This window comes from Zootoca vivipara, chromosome 7 (assembly GCF_963506605.1).
Source record: "Zootoca vivipara chromosome 7, rZooViv1.1, whole genome shotgun sequence".
In the NCBI taxonomy this organism is placed as follows: Eukaryota; Metazoa; Chordata; class Lepidosauria; order Squamata; family Lacertidae; genus Zootoca; species Zootoca vivipara.
The window spans coordinates 26576308-26589912 of record NC_083282.1 but is presented as its reverse complement, the minus strand read 5'-3'; the positions used below and the strand labels follow the sequence as shown (position 1 = coordinate 26589912).

Genomic DNA, 13605 nt, shown 5'->3' with positions numbered 1-13605 from the left:
CTACGGTAAGTAACCACAACCATATTAGGGGATGGGGCTTCTTCTAGGTCAGCAACATAGCGTCGAGTTCTGCTCAAGCCCCTGCACCTCCTCTATTTGAAACGAAACATTTTTTTAACATCCACTTTCAGTCCTGAACACGCAATTCTGAATAACGCCAGGGTAACTGTTAGATTTCCACCCCACTCTCTTCCCTGAAGAAAAATAAGCCAATGAGACAGGAAGTTCCAGAAGGCTCTGTAGGTAAGATGAACCATGAGATCTGCAAAGATATGGCAGAAGAAAGTAGAGGCACAGGAATGAAAGAAAATCCTTATTCCCAAGGACTGAAAAAGCACCCAGAACCTGCTCTTAGCGGGCCTTGTTTATACAGTTGTTGCACAAGGAATGTAGACTTGTCTATTTGTTCCTGAAGAATACTGCGTTAACTTCATGCAAACCAAGGAAGCAAAAACCTGAAACCACTTGAACATTAAACACTGAGGTCATACTTTGGTTCCGCTGCCTTCTCTGTGCATTTCCATGTTTAGCTGGCCCCCTCCCCAACTTTTCACCTCCCTTGTGAGTCACGGAACCAAGACATTTACTACTGAAGGGATGATTTAGGGCTGCAGGAACCAGTGGTCTGGCAAAGGCAGCAGGAGAGGCCCATTCGAAGGTAAGCGCAAACATTAAATGCAGAAAAGTGTAGAGCTGAGGGAAGAAACCAAAAGTGGAGAAAAGGAGAAGAATGAAAGACATAGGAAGGAGAAACTCGAATCTGGAAATGCTAAGAACACCACAAAAGGTGTTTCCATTGAGCAAGAGCTTTCCTAAGAGAACATTGAGACACCAGCCTTTGGACATATCTGCCATCCATCTCCATTCTTAATATATATTTTCAGGACATTCATGCAGAATGAAACCTTGGCCCCAATAGATGCTCCTTGGTTGAGTTACTGTCCTTAAATGAACACAGGAAACTGAGACGACCCAGTAGGGCACAATAGGGTTGAGTTCTGCTCTCTCCCATCGTAGCCTGTACTAGCAGTTCAAGCTTCAACTCCTGGCATGTCAAGGAAGGGACAACTTTATCTGAAAGTTTCTGAAGTCCACGTGCCATAATGCTGTGTTTATGATGTGGTCTGTAGTCAGCTTCTGCTGCTGATGTTGTCATGTCTTTGCAAGCTACTCCAGGAAGTCGGTGCAGCATGGCAGAAACCCACAGCACACAACACTGCCTCATGAGCCCTGGCTGACCAAGAAGACCGGCTGGAATTCTGGTTTCCACCTCCAGCCAAAGCATCATAAACCTGGCATGCAACTGGTGCTAGCAAGCCAAACTTTAGGCTTTCCTTCCATGACGAGAATTGTGAATTATTATTTGGGGAAGAGGGGTGTGTGTGAAGGGGCAAAGTCACCTTCATGCTATAGGAGCAAATATGTTCTGTGTTGAACTTCTGAAATCTATTCAAAGTCTGTTCCCAAGGAGAGTAGACAGTTAATCTGTGGACCTGAAAAATGGTAGTAGATTGCAACTCCCATCATTGGTAATGCTGACTGGGGCTGATGGGGGCTGGAGTCTAGCACAGGGTTTCCCAAACTTGGGTCTCCAACTGTTTTGGGATTACAATTGCCATCACCCATTACCACTGGTCCTGCTAGCTAGGGATGATGGGAGTTGTAGTACAAAAACAGCTGGAGGCCCAAGTTTGGCAAACTCTGGTCTAGCAGGATCTGGAGGGCCATAGGTTAGCCCTGGGATGGATGAGAAGAAGCAAAGAGACAGGTAGTGACTGGGCTCATGGGAGATAAGTGTAGGAATAGATGGGAGAAGGATTGAGGCAGAAGAAACGCTGATGGAGATCACCCACTGCCTCAGGATAACAAGGCCTGGGATGTGGAAGAGAAGAAAAACCATCCCCTCCAACTGATTGGTTTCTGCAATTGCAGATCCTGCCCCTCTCCTCTACACAATTCAACGGAGCAGTATTTGCTCCATTGACCAAGGATAATATTGTAGGGGCTGGTACTGAATTCACCATGCATGGCCTGTGGCAGCACCTGTAGTTGCAGCTAAATCACCCCAAGAACCGCTGCTATAGAAGCCCTGGCATATGCTTACAATACATGAATGCAAGGCTTTTCCTTGGGCAGAAATGTTCAGATCAAAACAGAATGCAATTGATTGTGTTCAACATTGTCTCCTCTCTGGGAGTAATCGTACAACTTTCATTTAGAAGCAAATAGAATCATTCCAATCTTCTTTTACACTCTTTCCCTCTGTGGGACAAACAGGGTAATAACTCCCTTAACTACATAACGGCAATCAGATTATATATATATATATATATATATATATATATATATATATATATATGCTATTCTAATGGGTGTCTAGAGAGAAGCAGATTCATTCTCTAAGGTACAGACTACGGAAAAGATTGCAACAGGAAAGAATCTGAGAAATCTGAATTCAGCCCAAAAATGGAAATTACAGGAATTACCTACAATTGTGGAGTGGCAGATAAAAATGATGGACTATGCTGAACTTGCTAGATTGACATGCAAGATTTGTGACCAGGGGGAGACAAGGTTTCAAAAGGACTGGAGTAAATATGTGGACTATATGGAGAAAAACTGTAGATCATTAAAAACTCTCGCAGGATTAAAATAAACCTTACGAATTGACCAATATGTTAAAAAAGGAACTGCAAAAAAGGGAATTAACAAGAAACCCGCATGAAGGGAGGGGGGGAAGTCATAGCTCGGCGGAGCAAGGTAAAAGATGTGAATATAAGATTTTGTATAAAAGATTGGTTTTGTTAATTTGTTAAATTTGGAAAATTGGAATAAAATGTATTTTAAAAAAAAGAGAAATCTGAATTCAAAAGTCATTCACATAGCTGCGGGATTCAACTCCTTAAAATTCAGCTCAAGACTGTAAAATGGCATGGATTTGCCCCTGCTTTCAAGGCTCCCAATGGGATCTTGTGAAGTGTGTGGGTTTGATATCACATTTACTGGGATAGAGCCAGAGGGGGAAACCAAGAAATAGAGAGGGAAAGAAATTATGAGGGGAAGAAAATATGCAGGAATAGTTTGGGTAAGGTGAGCTTTATCAGTTTTATCTCGTTTTTCCTTTCGTTCTCATCCCGTCCTGCTGCCATGTAAAGGATTCTCCTGGAAGGTGTCCTTAGACCTGAAGTTTCCAGGAGTTCCTTTGGTGTAAGGCAGGCATAGGCAAACTCGGCCCTCCAGATGTTTTGGGACTACAACTCCCATCATACCTGGCCACTGGTCCTGTTAGCTAGGGATGGTGGGAGTTGTAGGCCAAAACATCTGGAGGGCTGAGTTTGCCTATGCCAGGTGTAAGGGATGCTTGAATGATCATTGACTAGGGTGAAAACCAACTCTGCCAGGTAATATGGCCATCAAACCTGTAGCTCTGCAAGCTGAGCCAGGGGAAACTCAGGCTGTTATCTTGACATCCTTGGGATTCACAAAAACAGGAGTCAAACAGTCCCATTCATTGTCTTTTGAGACTCAAGCCCAAACACTTTATCCAGTCACATGGAGCCAAGCATCCAGATTCAGAGCCAAGTTTACTCCAAGAAGCCACAGCAGCGAAAATGCAATACTTCACTAAGGAGATTATAAACCCAGGACCAAGAAAGGGCAATTGAGAAAAGGCCAACAGTGTAGAGATAATTTTGGGAAGTCAGATACAGAATAGAAAATAGCAGAACTAGATTGCTCCCACCCTAATACTAACTAATCATTAAGAGTCTCAGACACTACTGAACCAACAAGCTGTATCCAGGCACATGTGGGTTTTGCAACTGGGGCGATCAAACCAAAGCCAGATACCATCTTTTATTACAAAAAAGGCCTGTATTTCCTGTAGCCAATCAGGACCTAGGGACATTTTCACAGCACTAGAGGCTGTGCCAGGCATCCCCAAACTGCGGCCCTCCAGATGTTTTGGCCTACAACTCCCATGATCCCTAGCTAGCAGGACCAGTGGTCAGGGAAGATGGGAATTGTAGTCCAAAACATCTGGAGGGCCGAAGTTTGGGGATGCCTGGTCTATGCCTACCAAGGCACCATGAAGTCATTTCTGCAGTTATAGTGAGCTCGACACAGTCTTGCAACAGATGCTCACAGGAGACGATATTAAACGAATTAACAGTGTTACAACTCCAAGCACCCACAACAACCCACAGTTCCCAGGAAACTACGGGGGAAATGGATGGTTTAGACGTGGCAAAAGGGCATCCAAAGAAAACCTTGAGGGTGGAGCGCCAGGCTAGCAGATGTGGGCAAAAGGACCCATGTGCACGTAGGACCAGCTTCTGGGCACGCAGCTTTCCAGTTCTTAAGCAAAGGAATAGGATGTGCAGGTAAGTCTCAGGCCAGACTTCAATAAAAGGCTTGGGTGCTGCTCTATGGCTTGAACACAGCCAACAAACAGATTGTGCTGGCAATCAAATGATCTAAGAGAGGTGCACCAAAGCACCACAGAGAAAATACTGGGGCCTACTCTCGGATTCTCTGCTGCTGTGTACGGCCCGAGAATCAGGCCTTGGCACCCTCCATAATATTGCAAGGCTTCCTCAGATGCACCTCTCAGGTTGGCCACCGCTTGCCCAGTGACCCTATGTAGAGTGATGCTCCCATGTGCTTCCTCTTGGTCGCATGTGAAGCCGGTCTGGCAACTTTAGAATCTGTGCCTTTTAACTTAACCTTAGAAAGAAAGGAAGTTAAACCACCACACTCCTAGACTAGTCACCCACCTCTGCCCAGTAAGGACTGCCAAATCCAGCGGAAGACACCTGCATGGCTCATCTCTCCCTCTCTCCCAAGCCCCCCTACCAGGGATGCCAACTTGAATAAAATATTCGGGGGGGGGGCTCACATAATCCCTCCTCCACATTAATTGATCACATGAGGTGGCACACTATTAACTTTGTCCCACCCCTCGAATATTTTATTGGGGAGTGGGTGAGGCAAAAGGACCTCGGCGTCTAGGAGTTGGTTCCTATGTCCCCTGCAGGAAGGGCCCCGAGATACCAAGTCCTTAACCGGGTTTGCAGCTGGCTTAGTAGCACGCGAGGCAGAGCACACGCAGAGCTGCGCGCGGAGAGGATATTCGACGGCGCGGGAGGGAGGAAAAACCCCTCTCTATGAAAGGCTCGAGACACGTGCCCAGAGATTCCCGAGTGATCCGGATCTCTGGAACGCTGCAGGGTCAACGACCCCAAATGAGCTCGCCTTGCTAAAAGGAGAGCCGGACGCGCCTTACGCCTACCCTTTCGACTACATCATCGTCCTCCTCCTGCGGGGTGGGGGGTGGCTAGCGGATGACGACGCTCCTCAAGACTTTCACCAAATATGGATCGGGGCTGGAAACCTCGGGAGTTTGTTTAGCTCGAGCCGGAAATCACTTTGGCAACTATCTCTCCCCACCGCCCGGCCCTTTCTCTCTTTCCCTCTCCATCCACCCCAAGCCCCCACTTCTGCTTCGTTGGTTTCCCAAAGCAAAGGCCAGGCAGCAAGGGAAGGGATCCGATCCCACTACCCCGGCTGCAGAGGGCCAAGAGAGAGGGGGTGGGGGTGGGGAAACCCCACTCTCCCTAACAGTGACGAGGCAGCTTCGCAGGGAAGCTGCCCCACTCAGCACTTTCTGTCTGAGATCCGAGGAGCAAATGGGAGGAGGTGCCTCATGGGAGCGCCACAACACACCTCGGCTCCTCTCCGGCCCCAACGCACCCCCCCCCCATCGGTTATGACAGGCGTGGGTTTTTGTTTTTTTTTAGGAGTGGGGGGAGCCACGAGCTACTGAAGTTTTCTCCCTTTCTGGTGAAGATTTGGGGAAGATTTGTGGAGAACGCAGCCGTCGTAACCCTGAACTCAATTCCTTTTTGAACAGATGTTGTCTTCTGATGGGGTGGGGATAGAGGGATGGAGAATTCCCTCCTGAAGCACAGCACTCACAAAAAGACGTGTCTTTTATGCTACCCCAACCCCGTGTTTACTCCTTCTTCTTTGTTTTTGGGGGGTGGAGGTGTCTGGAGCTAGTCAGAAAATACTCCCATATTTGACAGAGCCGGAAGAGACCACGAGGAGCACCGAGAGTCCAGCCCTCCTGCAATGCAGGAAACCTTTCGCCCAATGTGGGGCTCGAACCCACGGCCCTGAGATTAAGAGCCTCATGCTGTACCAACTGAGCTACATGAGTAGTCCCTTAGTCGAAGGTGGGGGGGGGGCGAGAGAGAAACCGTATATGTGCGTGGAAACTGCTTCTGCAACCCCCCCCCCTCAAAGGACACAGGGCTCCATTATATTGGTTCTACCTCCCTGGCTGCAGAGACACCCAACCCCTTTTCCCCTGGAAAAAAAACACCCAACAACAACAGCCACCCTGTCATTTCTGAAGTTCCCTGCAGGATTTAACAAAGCTGCTTATTATTCCTCGAACATTGCCCCCAACTTCTCACTTAGACTCACACTCGCACCCCCCCCCCCCAACCACCTCCAATTAGGACCCAGGAGTAGCAGCAACTTACCCTGGAAACACGCTCCCAGCCCCTCTGAAACGCCTCCCTGTGTGCGGACCCGGCGACGAGCCGTCTGGGTTTGCCCTGCTCCAAAGCAGAAGCAGCGGGGCTGGCGAGGGGTCCGCTCCCCTCCCCTCCACGGGCCACCCTCTGTGCGTCGAATAGCGCATATAAGACACAACCCGTATAGGCCATGGGAGGCGGCCAGGTCGATCACATTGCTTTCCCCCCCTTCGCATCGCCTCCAACAACCTCTCTCTCTCCCCCCCTCTCCTCCCCCCACTGCTATATGGTCTCTCTGCTTGGGAGCAGCACGTTTCTGTGGTTGGAAATCAGACGGCGCGGACGGAATCGGTAGTTGCTTTATTAAAAGTTAAGCGCAGCAACAACACCCCCCTCCCCCAGGGGAATAAAATACCCAGCAAAGGATATTTCTTCTAAGTTATGTATTTGTCACTAACAGGCCAGCAAAAAGCCACAATGCAATTCCTCCTAAACCATAATAGGCAGATTGCGTGAAGGACGGGGTGGGGGTGGGGGGGTGGGAGAGGAGGGGTTGTAGAGAGGAGGAGAAAAACACCCCATCAAGAATTCCGAAGAATTTCCTGCCCTGGGAACAAAAGTGAAGTCTATATTTAACAACATCTGAAGCTGTCAAGAATGCTTTGTGGTTGGGTAACAGTGCAGAAAAATGTGGAAAATGCGGACTACTGCTCGACCAAATATGGAAATATTGTTACGTCTGGTGTCTGAATCGCCATCTGGAAATACTTACGGCGATGAAGGAGGGTTGAAAGACGCCACAACAGAAGCTAGGAACACCTCTGTGTCGTCGTCGTCGTGCCCTCCACGATTAAAAAAAAAAACCCCAAATCCTAAAACCAGAGAAGATGGATTAGGAAAGAAACTTAACTGAAGAGGAAAATACTAAAAACAAACAAACCCCTAAAACCCCTAAACAACAGGCTTGCAAAGGAAGGCGTGTTCTGAAGGCCCGCCGTCGCTTTTAAATGACTTATTATGGGAGCCCACGTTCACCAAAGTGTTTGCCTTCCGCGTAATAATTGAAGCGCCAATAAGGAACATTCGGGTTTTTTTTGGGGGGGGGGTTACGTACTTTGAACAAAACGTACGTAGGTAAAAGTATTGCAATATATGGCTTATCATCTGCATAGCTTTCAAAACACTCTCCACGTTATAGTAAAAAAAAACCACAAAAAACATTATTTGAATACCGCTAAGCGGGACACGCAGGGTAGGCGCTGCTTATTCTAATTGCTTATCATTCCACGCTAGAGTGGAAGGTCACGGAGAGTTCATTGTTTCATAGGAACCACTTTCAATTTTGCTTTTATTGAAGCAGATTTCACACGCACACACACACACACACACGGTCACAGCCCCCTTCAAGGCAGACCAAGAATCAAGAATAATAAAAGGGACCTTTAAAAAGGTGTGTGTGTGTGTGTGTGTGTGTGTGTGTGTGTGTGTGTGTGTTACTCTCAGTGTCTCGAAATTCTTGCAGCAACATCCAAAGTTTAAAGATTATTGGCTTAAAAGATAGAGAGATAAGAAAAGCCGAATCTTTTCCCTGAAAAGCTGGAAACATCTGCAGCGTGGAGGTCTGTATAGCTGCTTTTCGAGCCATCGAAATGTGCCAATTAAACCCAGAGAAGTTAATTAATAGCTGCAAGGCGAGGGAGCTGCTGGAGACGTTCTGCTTGATACGACCTCAAATAGCGGAAACTGAGCTTCCGAGATCAAGGTAACCGAAGGTAAAAAAACAACAACCCATAAAGGCCACAAGAGGACCCCTCTGGAACCGGTACAAACAACGGGGAGTAATTTCTTTTGCCCATGCCCCATTAAAAAAATAAAATAAACGACGCCATCTGGGTCTTAGTTACGGGATACACCTTTTCATTCCACTATTGGATCAAATCCGAATGTCTTAAGAAATTTGCATGCCTCTTCCCCCTCCCCTTTAATCTTCAATAGCATATAAACTATTTAGCAAACACACCGACAATATGTCTAACGCACTTGTTTCCTAGGCTGCGAATGGGGAAAGTTTCGGGGGGGGGGGGCAAAGAGGAGAAATACTTATAGCCAAGCATAATATTTTCTACCACCCACCCAAAAAAAGAGCGGCGTGCGTTTTGTGATATTACAGTCTACAACTCCGCGATTGTTTAAAAGCGTTGGAAAGGGAAGGGGAGGGAGAACCTGTTTTCTTGCTGTGAGACGGAGAAGGGGGAAAAAGTGCAGCTTAGACAGGGCGGAGCTTGGATGCAAACCGCGCCAAAGAAACATTCCTGAGATGCTTTACAATTCCTGGTGCTTTAGAATTCTGGAACGCTCAACGTCAGTGCAGCTGCAGCACGCGGCGCCTCCACACTATATAAGGCTGCTCCCTCTCAGAGCCTCCTCAGACGGCAAAGGGATCCCCGGGAAAGTGCGCGGCGCCACGAGCAGCGGGAGCCAAGAGAAAGCAGCCGGGTCCTCCTCTCCGCCTTCCCCGCAAGAGAAGCAAGGCGAGCCCCCGAGGCTTTCGAAGCCCCTTCTCCAGGACTCGCGACTCTCTCTTTAAAACAAACGAAAAGTCACCGCCACTTCGCTCAGACAACACCGAGAAATTGTTTAGGTCCTACTCTCTCTCTCTCTCTGTTCAAGTTTGCTTCTGGCTGAAGAAGAGAGAAAAGAGACCAGAAATCCTTCGTCTTAAAAAAGGGAACCGAAGATGAACTCTCAGAGAACCAGCTGTTTCTTCCTGGCTTTTGCACTCCTTCAGTTAGTAAACAGGGTAGGTGTGGACTTTTCTTTCTAATTTGCTGTGGATTCTTGCCTTCTCTGGTCTGCTGTGGGCAGAAAGGTTTTTTTAAAAAAATAAAATAAAGATATAGTGTGGCTTTGGGGAGGCATATACTTAAGTTGGGAGAAGGCAGAGGCAGCCGGCACGCCTGTTGTGAGGGAAGTGAGGAGAATGTATTCTTGCCAGTTCATAGAAATATAAGGAACTTGAGCTCTGAAGTGGCAATGATCAAAGGTGACGTGCCTGTGTTTTTGGTCCGCATTTATGGCAGGAAGGCTGACTGTTTCCTGCTTCGCTTAGTTGTACCTGTTTGTGTCTCACCAAACTTTTAATCTGCTTCTCCTCCCCAGGTGCTTTCTTCTTCTTGCCCAGCTGCTTGCCAATGCCCCCTGGAGGTCCCCAGATGTGCCCCGGGAGTTGGTCTGGTCCTGGACGGCTGTGGATGTTGTAAAGTCTGTGCTAAACAGCTCAACGAGGACTGCAGCAGGACGCAGCCTTGCGATCACACCAAGGGACTGGAATGCAATTTCGGCGCCAGCTCCACAGCTCCGAAGGGGATCTGCAGAGGTAAAAAGCTTGTGCCTTTGGCTCCCTTTGAAGAGAGTGTGTGTGTGCATATATATTTCCAACCAGTCCTTGTAGAGATGAAGTTTAGTAATTTTCAGTCCATGTATGGTTATGCTTTGTTGTTGGTAGATTGGCAAAAGGGCATATGACTTCAACAGTCTGGAATGCAATTCACTATGTCTGGGCTGCACTAACAGCGCATAAGGAAAAGTGATTCCTGACTAACTTATTGTTCTAGCCTAGAGCTCTTGGGGATTGCAGGGAACTTTACCATAAATCGAATTTAGCAGAGCAGAAAGAAAAGGGGGGGACACCCACCCTGCTTCAGCAGACTGAGCCCCCATTTACAACTCTCTCCTCTTTCCTAATCTTTGCAGCACAATCAGAAGGGAGACCCTGTGAGTACAACTCCAAAATCTACCAGAACGGAGAAAGTTTCCAGCCCAACTGCAAGCACCAGTGCACATGCATCGATGGAGCGGTTGGCTGTATCCCGCTGTGCCCCCAAGAACTCTCCCTTCCTAACTTGGGCTGCCCTAACCCAAGGCTAGTGAAAGTCCCTGGCCAGTGCTGTGAGGAATGGGTCTGTGATGACTCCAAAGATAACCTGGATGACTTGCAAGGTTTCATGGACAAAGAGTTTGCTTCCGAAGGAGAGCTAACCAGGAACAATGAGCTCATAGCCATCGTGAAAGGAGGGCTGAAAATGTTACCCGGTGAGTTTTAAGATGACCAGGGTCATGTTATTCTTTTGCCAGTGAGGGGGGAGGGGGGATTACCACTGGAAATTCTTTAGTGTGGGGGATTATCTGTCTACAGTGTTTTGCTATGCATGTTGATGAGAAGGGAAACAAAGAGCTCGTAAGAATGAGAAATTTATACTGTTCTTTTCTCCCCCCTCCTTTTTTTTAGTCTTTGAATCTGAGCCACGCACTCACTTCTTTGAGAACCCGAAGTGCATTGTGCAGACAACCTCGTGGTCCCAGTGCTCAAAGACCTGTGGGACGGGCGTCTCCACCCGAGTCACCAACGATAATCACAACTGCAGACTAGTCAAAGAGACCAGGATATGTGAAGTGAGACCCTGCGGCCAACCGAGCTATGACTCCTTAAAGGTAAAAACAACACAGCCCCCATTACCACAGCCCCCATTACCGTCCCACAACAATTCCCAGGTTGTTTTGGGTGGAGGGCACCTTTTGGCTGGAATTGCAACCTAACTTACGCTGTTGATCTCTTCCTTCCAGAAGGGGAAGAAATGCACAAAGACCAAGAAATCCCAAGCGCCAGTCAAGTTCACTTACGCAGGTTGCTCCAGCGTGAAGAAGTACCGGCCCAAGTACTGCGGCTCATGTGTGGACAGCAGATGCTGCACGCCTCAGCAGACCAGGACTGTCAAGATCCGTTTCCGCTGTGACGATGGAGAGACCTTCACTAAGAACGTCATGATGATCCAGTCTTGCAGATGCAACTACAACTGCCCCCATGCAAACGAGGCCTATCCTAATTACCGGCTATTCAATGACATCCACAAATTTAGGGACTAGGTTGTGATTTGTGCAGGCTTGAGCGGAAGGCTCGCTCCATTTTTTTTTTTTTTTACTTTTTGAAGTAACAGTGGAGAAATGAACTCTTACGGAAGTGGTGCGTTTGTCCATTGGAGGGCAACACTGAGACACACAAAAATGCACTGTGCAACTGGATATTAATGCAACAGTTTGAGCATACTTAAAGCTTCATAGTACTGGAGCAACCTTATTGCTTCATTTTGGAGCACTTTCATGATGACTGATTTCTGTTTGTAACTGATCTGTTTATACTTTGTCCGTCTGTTCCGGTTATGAAAACCTTCAGTTTCTTACTGTTCCACATAATACCATGCTTTAGTTGTTGTTCCAAACTCTTGTTCGAGGTTACATTCCTTCCCAAGGTGGGCACTTTTGGAGTCCTCGCCTATGGCAGCTATAGGCACCAGCTATATATTTCATACCCACAAACAGAAACCAGTTCTTTTTAAAGCTGAATATTTTATTTATCAAAATGTAGCTTTTTTTGTTTTTTGGAGGGGGGAAAATCCCTAATACTGGAATAAGTTGTAAATGTTTTAATTTTATATTCAATGAATTAAGAGAATTTATTTATGAAATTAATCATTTAATAAAGAAATATTTACCTAATTTCATTTTTAATATGGTGTGTTGATTTAGGGAAGCAGGAGATGCTATGGAATTTTAGATGGCTATAGGAAGCAATTTCTAAGAAAAGTAAGTCTCACTAAAGGCTTGCTTTCAAGTAAACATGTTCAGAGGGCTTGCTTTCAAGTAAACATGTTCAGCATTGGCTTTTGAGGCTGCAGCCTTATACACACTTACCTGGGGGTAAGTTCCATTGAACTCAGTGTGGTTTATAAATAGACATGTATAGCACTGCATTGTTAGACTTACTTTAGTTCTGCCAGCATTTTACCAAAGAAAAGTTAGTAACTCTTGCTCTTTTAAATTATACATATCTTTGTACTTGTAATCTTTAAACACAGCAATTGTGCTTGTTCCAGGTCAGTTCTTAAGGATTCTAAATCAGATCATATACTGATTGTTAAGTACACCGTGAAGCCAAAGTATTTTTAAATTATTGATGGCATTTCTCTAAAATGCAACGTACTCAACTCTGCAGCTAAATAGGTTGTTGCTAGTGCTTTTAAGGATTTCTACAGCTGCTGCTTCTTGCAGATGAATACATTTCTTTGTTTGTGGGGGAAAGGTTTCCTTCAGTCTGCAGGAGGTAGTTTGCTTTCACTAAATTCAAACTTAAATGAGCTTGAAGCAATTACTTGTGTTAATCCTAAATAACATGGTGATTAAAAGTAAACATGTTGTTTAAAAGGAAAAGAATGCTAGGAATTCATAGTATTTTCCCAGAAGGCCAAGAGCTAGCCTCTCCTTTTGCCTCCGCTTCCCACCCCACCCCCACCCCTGTAAAATATAACATCGAAGAGAGAGTAAAGGAAACAGAACTATTCAAAAGGAACAGAAAGGGCAAAATTACATTTACTGGTAAGTTTCAACTGAGTTCAATGAGGCTTTCTCCCAAGGAAGTTGGTCTAGGAGTGTAGCCAAAGTCTAAACAATTTCAACCCTATTTTCTGGTGTTCAGAGTGCTTCACACTCCATAATTTATCAATCCTCAACAATCCAGCAACAAAGCTAATTTATATTTCCATTCATAGTTAGGGGGGCTTAGAGCTGATGGACTGGGACTCGTGCAAGACCATTCGGCGAGCGGAGCTTGCACAAATGCTATATACCTAGTCTTGAATTGGACCAAACTGGCATTAAGAGCATTAGGCTCTTAATCTCAGGATCGTGGGTTCAAGCCCCACGCCGGGTGAAAGATTCCTGCATTGCACGGGGTTGGACCAGATGCCCCTTCTGACTCTGCAATTCTCTGGAAACCCTTTGGCTCAAGCTGTGTCATCCTTTCGGTTTCTGATGTTCAGCTACGAGTGCGGATGCATCTATGTAGTCAAATGGTACCACCCACATACAAGTGGGAAGTAGAGTAGCAGGCTTGGGTGAACCTTGAAGTTTACAGAAATCACACATACACACAGAGGGAGGGAGGGAGAGAAAGAGAACCAGGTATTTTATTTTATTTTTAAACTAGAAGTTTGGGGAAAAACCCCAAAAC

General features: G+C 46.4%; 2 protein-coding genes across 2 annotated transcripts in view; one reads left to right on the top strand and one right to left on the bottom strand.

Annotated features, from left to right (window-relative positions):
- ZNHIT6 (zinc finger HIT-type containing 6) overlaps positions 1-13605 on the bottom strand; it is a 121281-nt gene that overhangs the window by 49555 nt on the left and 58121 nt on the right. The gene's annotated exons all lie outside the window — the stretch shown is intronic.
- CCN1 (cellular communication network factor 1) lies at positions 8905-12095 on the top strand. Its single transcript, XM_035123273.2, has 5 exons — positions 8905-9342; positions 9702-9918; positions 10296-10634; positions 10831-11033; positions 11166-12095. Exons 1-5 carry the CDS (start codon positions 9280-9282, stop codon positions 11463-11465), a joined length of 1122 nt encoding a protein of 373 aa, XP_034979164.1. The 5' UTR covers positions 8905-9279; the 3' UTR covers positions 11466-12095.

Bases quoted from the DNA above. Each gene is read 5' to 3' on its own strand.
- CCN1 (XM_035123273.2), top strand. From the start codon at position 9,280: ATGAACTCTCAGAGAACCAGCTGTTTCTTCCTGGCTTTTGCACTCCTT. The intron at 9,343-9,701 runs GTAGGTGTGGAC...TCTCCTCCCCAG, and splicing joins TCCTTCAGTTAGTAAACAGG to GTGCTTTCTTCTTCTTGCCC. The intron at 11,034-11,165 runs GTAAAAACAACA...TCTTCCTTCCAG, and splicing joins CGAGCTATGACTCCTTAAAG to AAGGGGAAGAAATGCACAAA.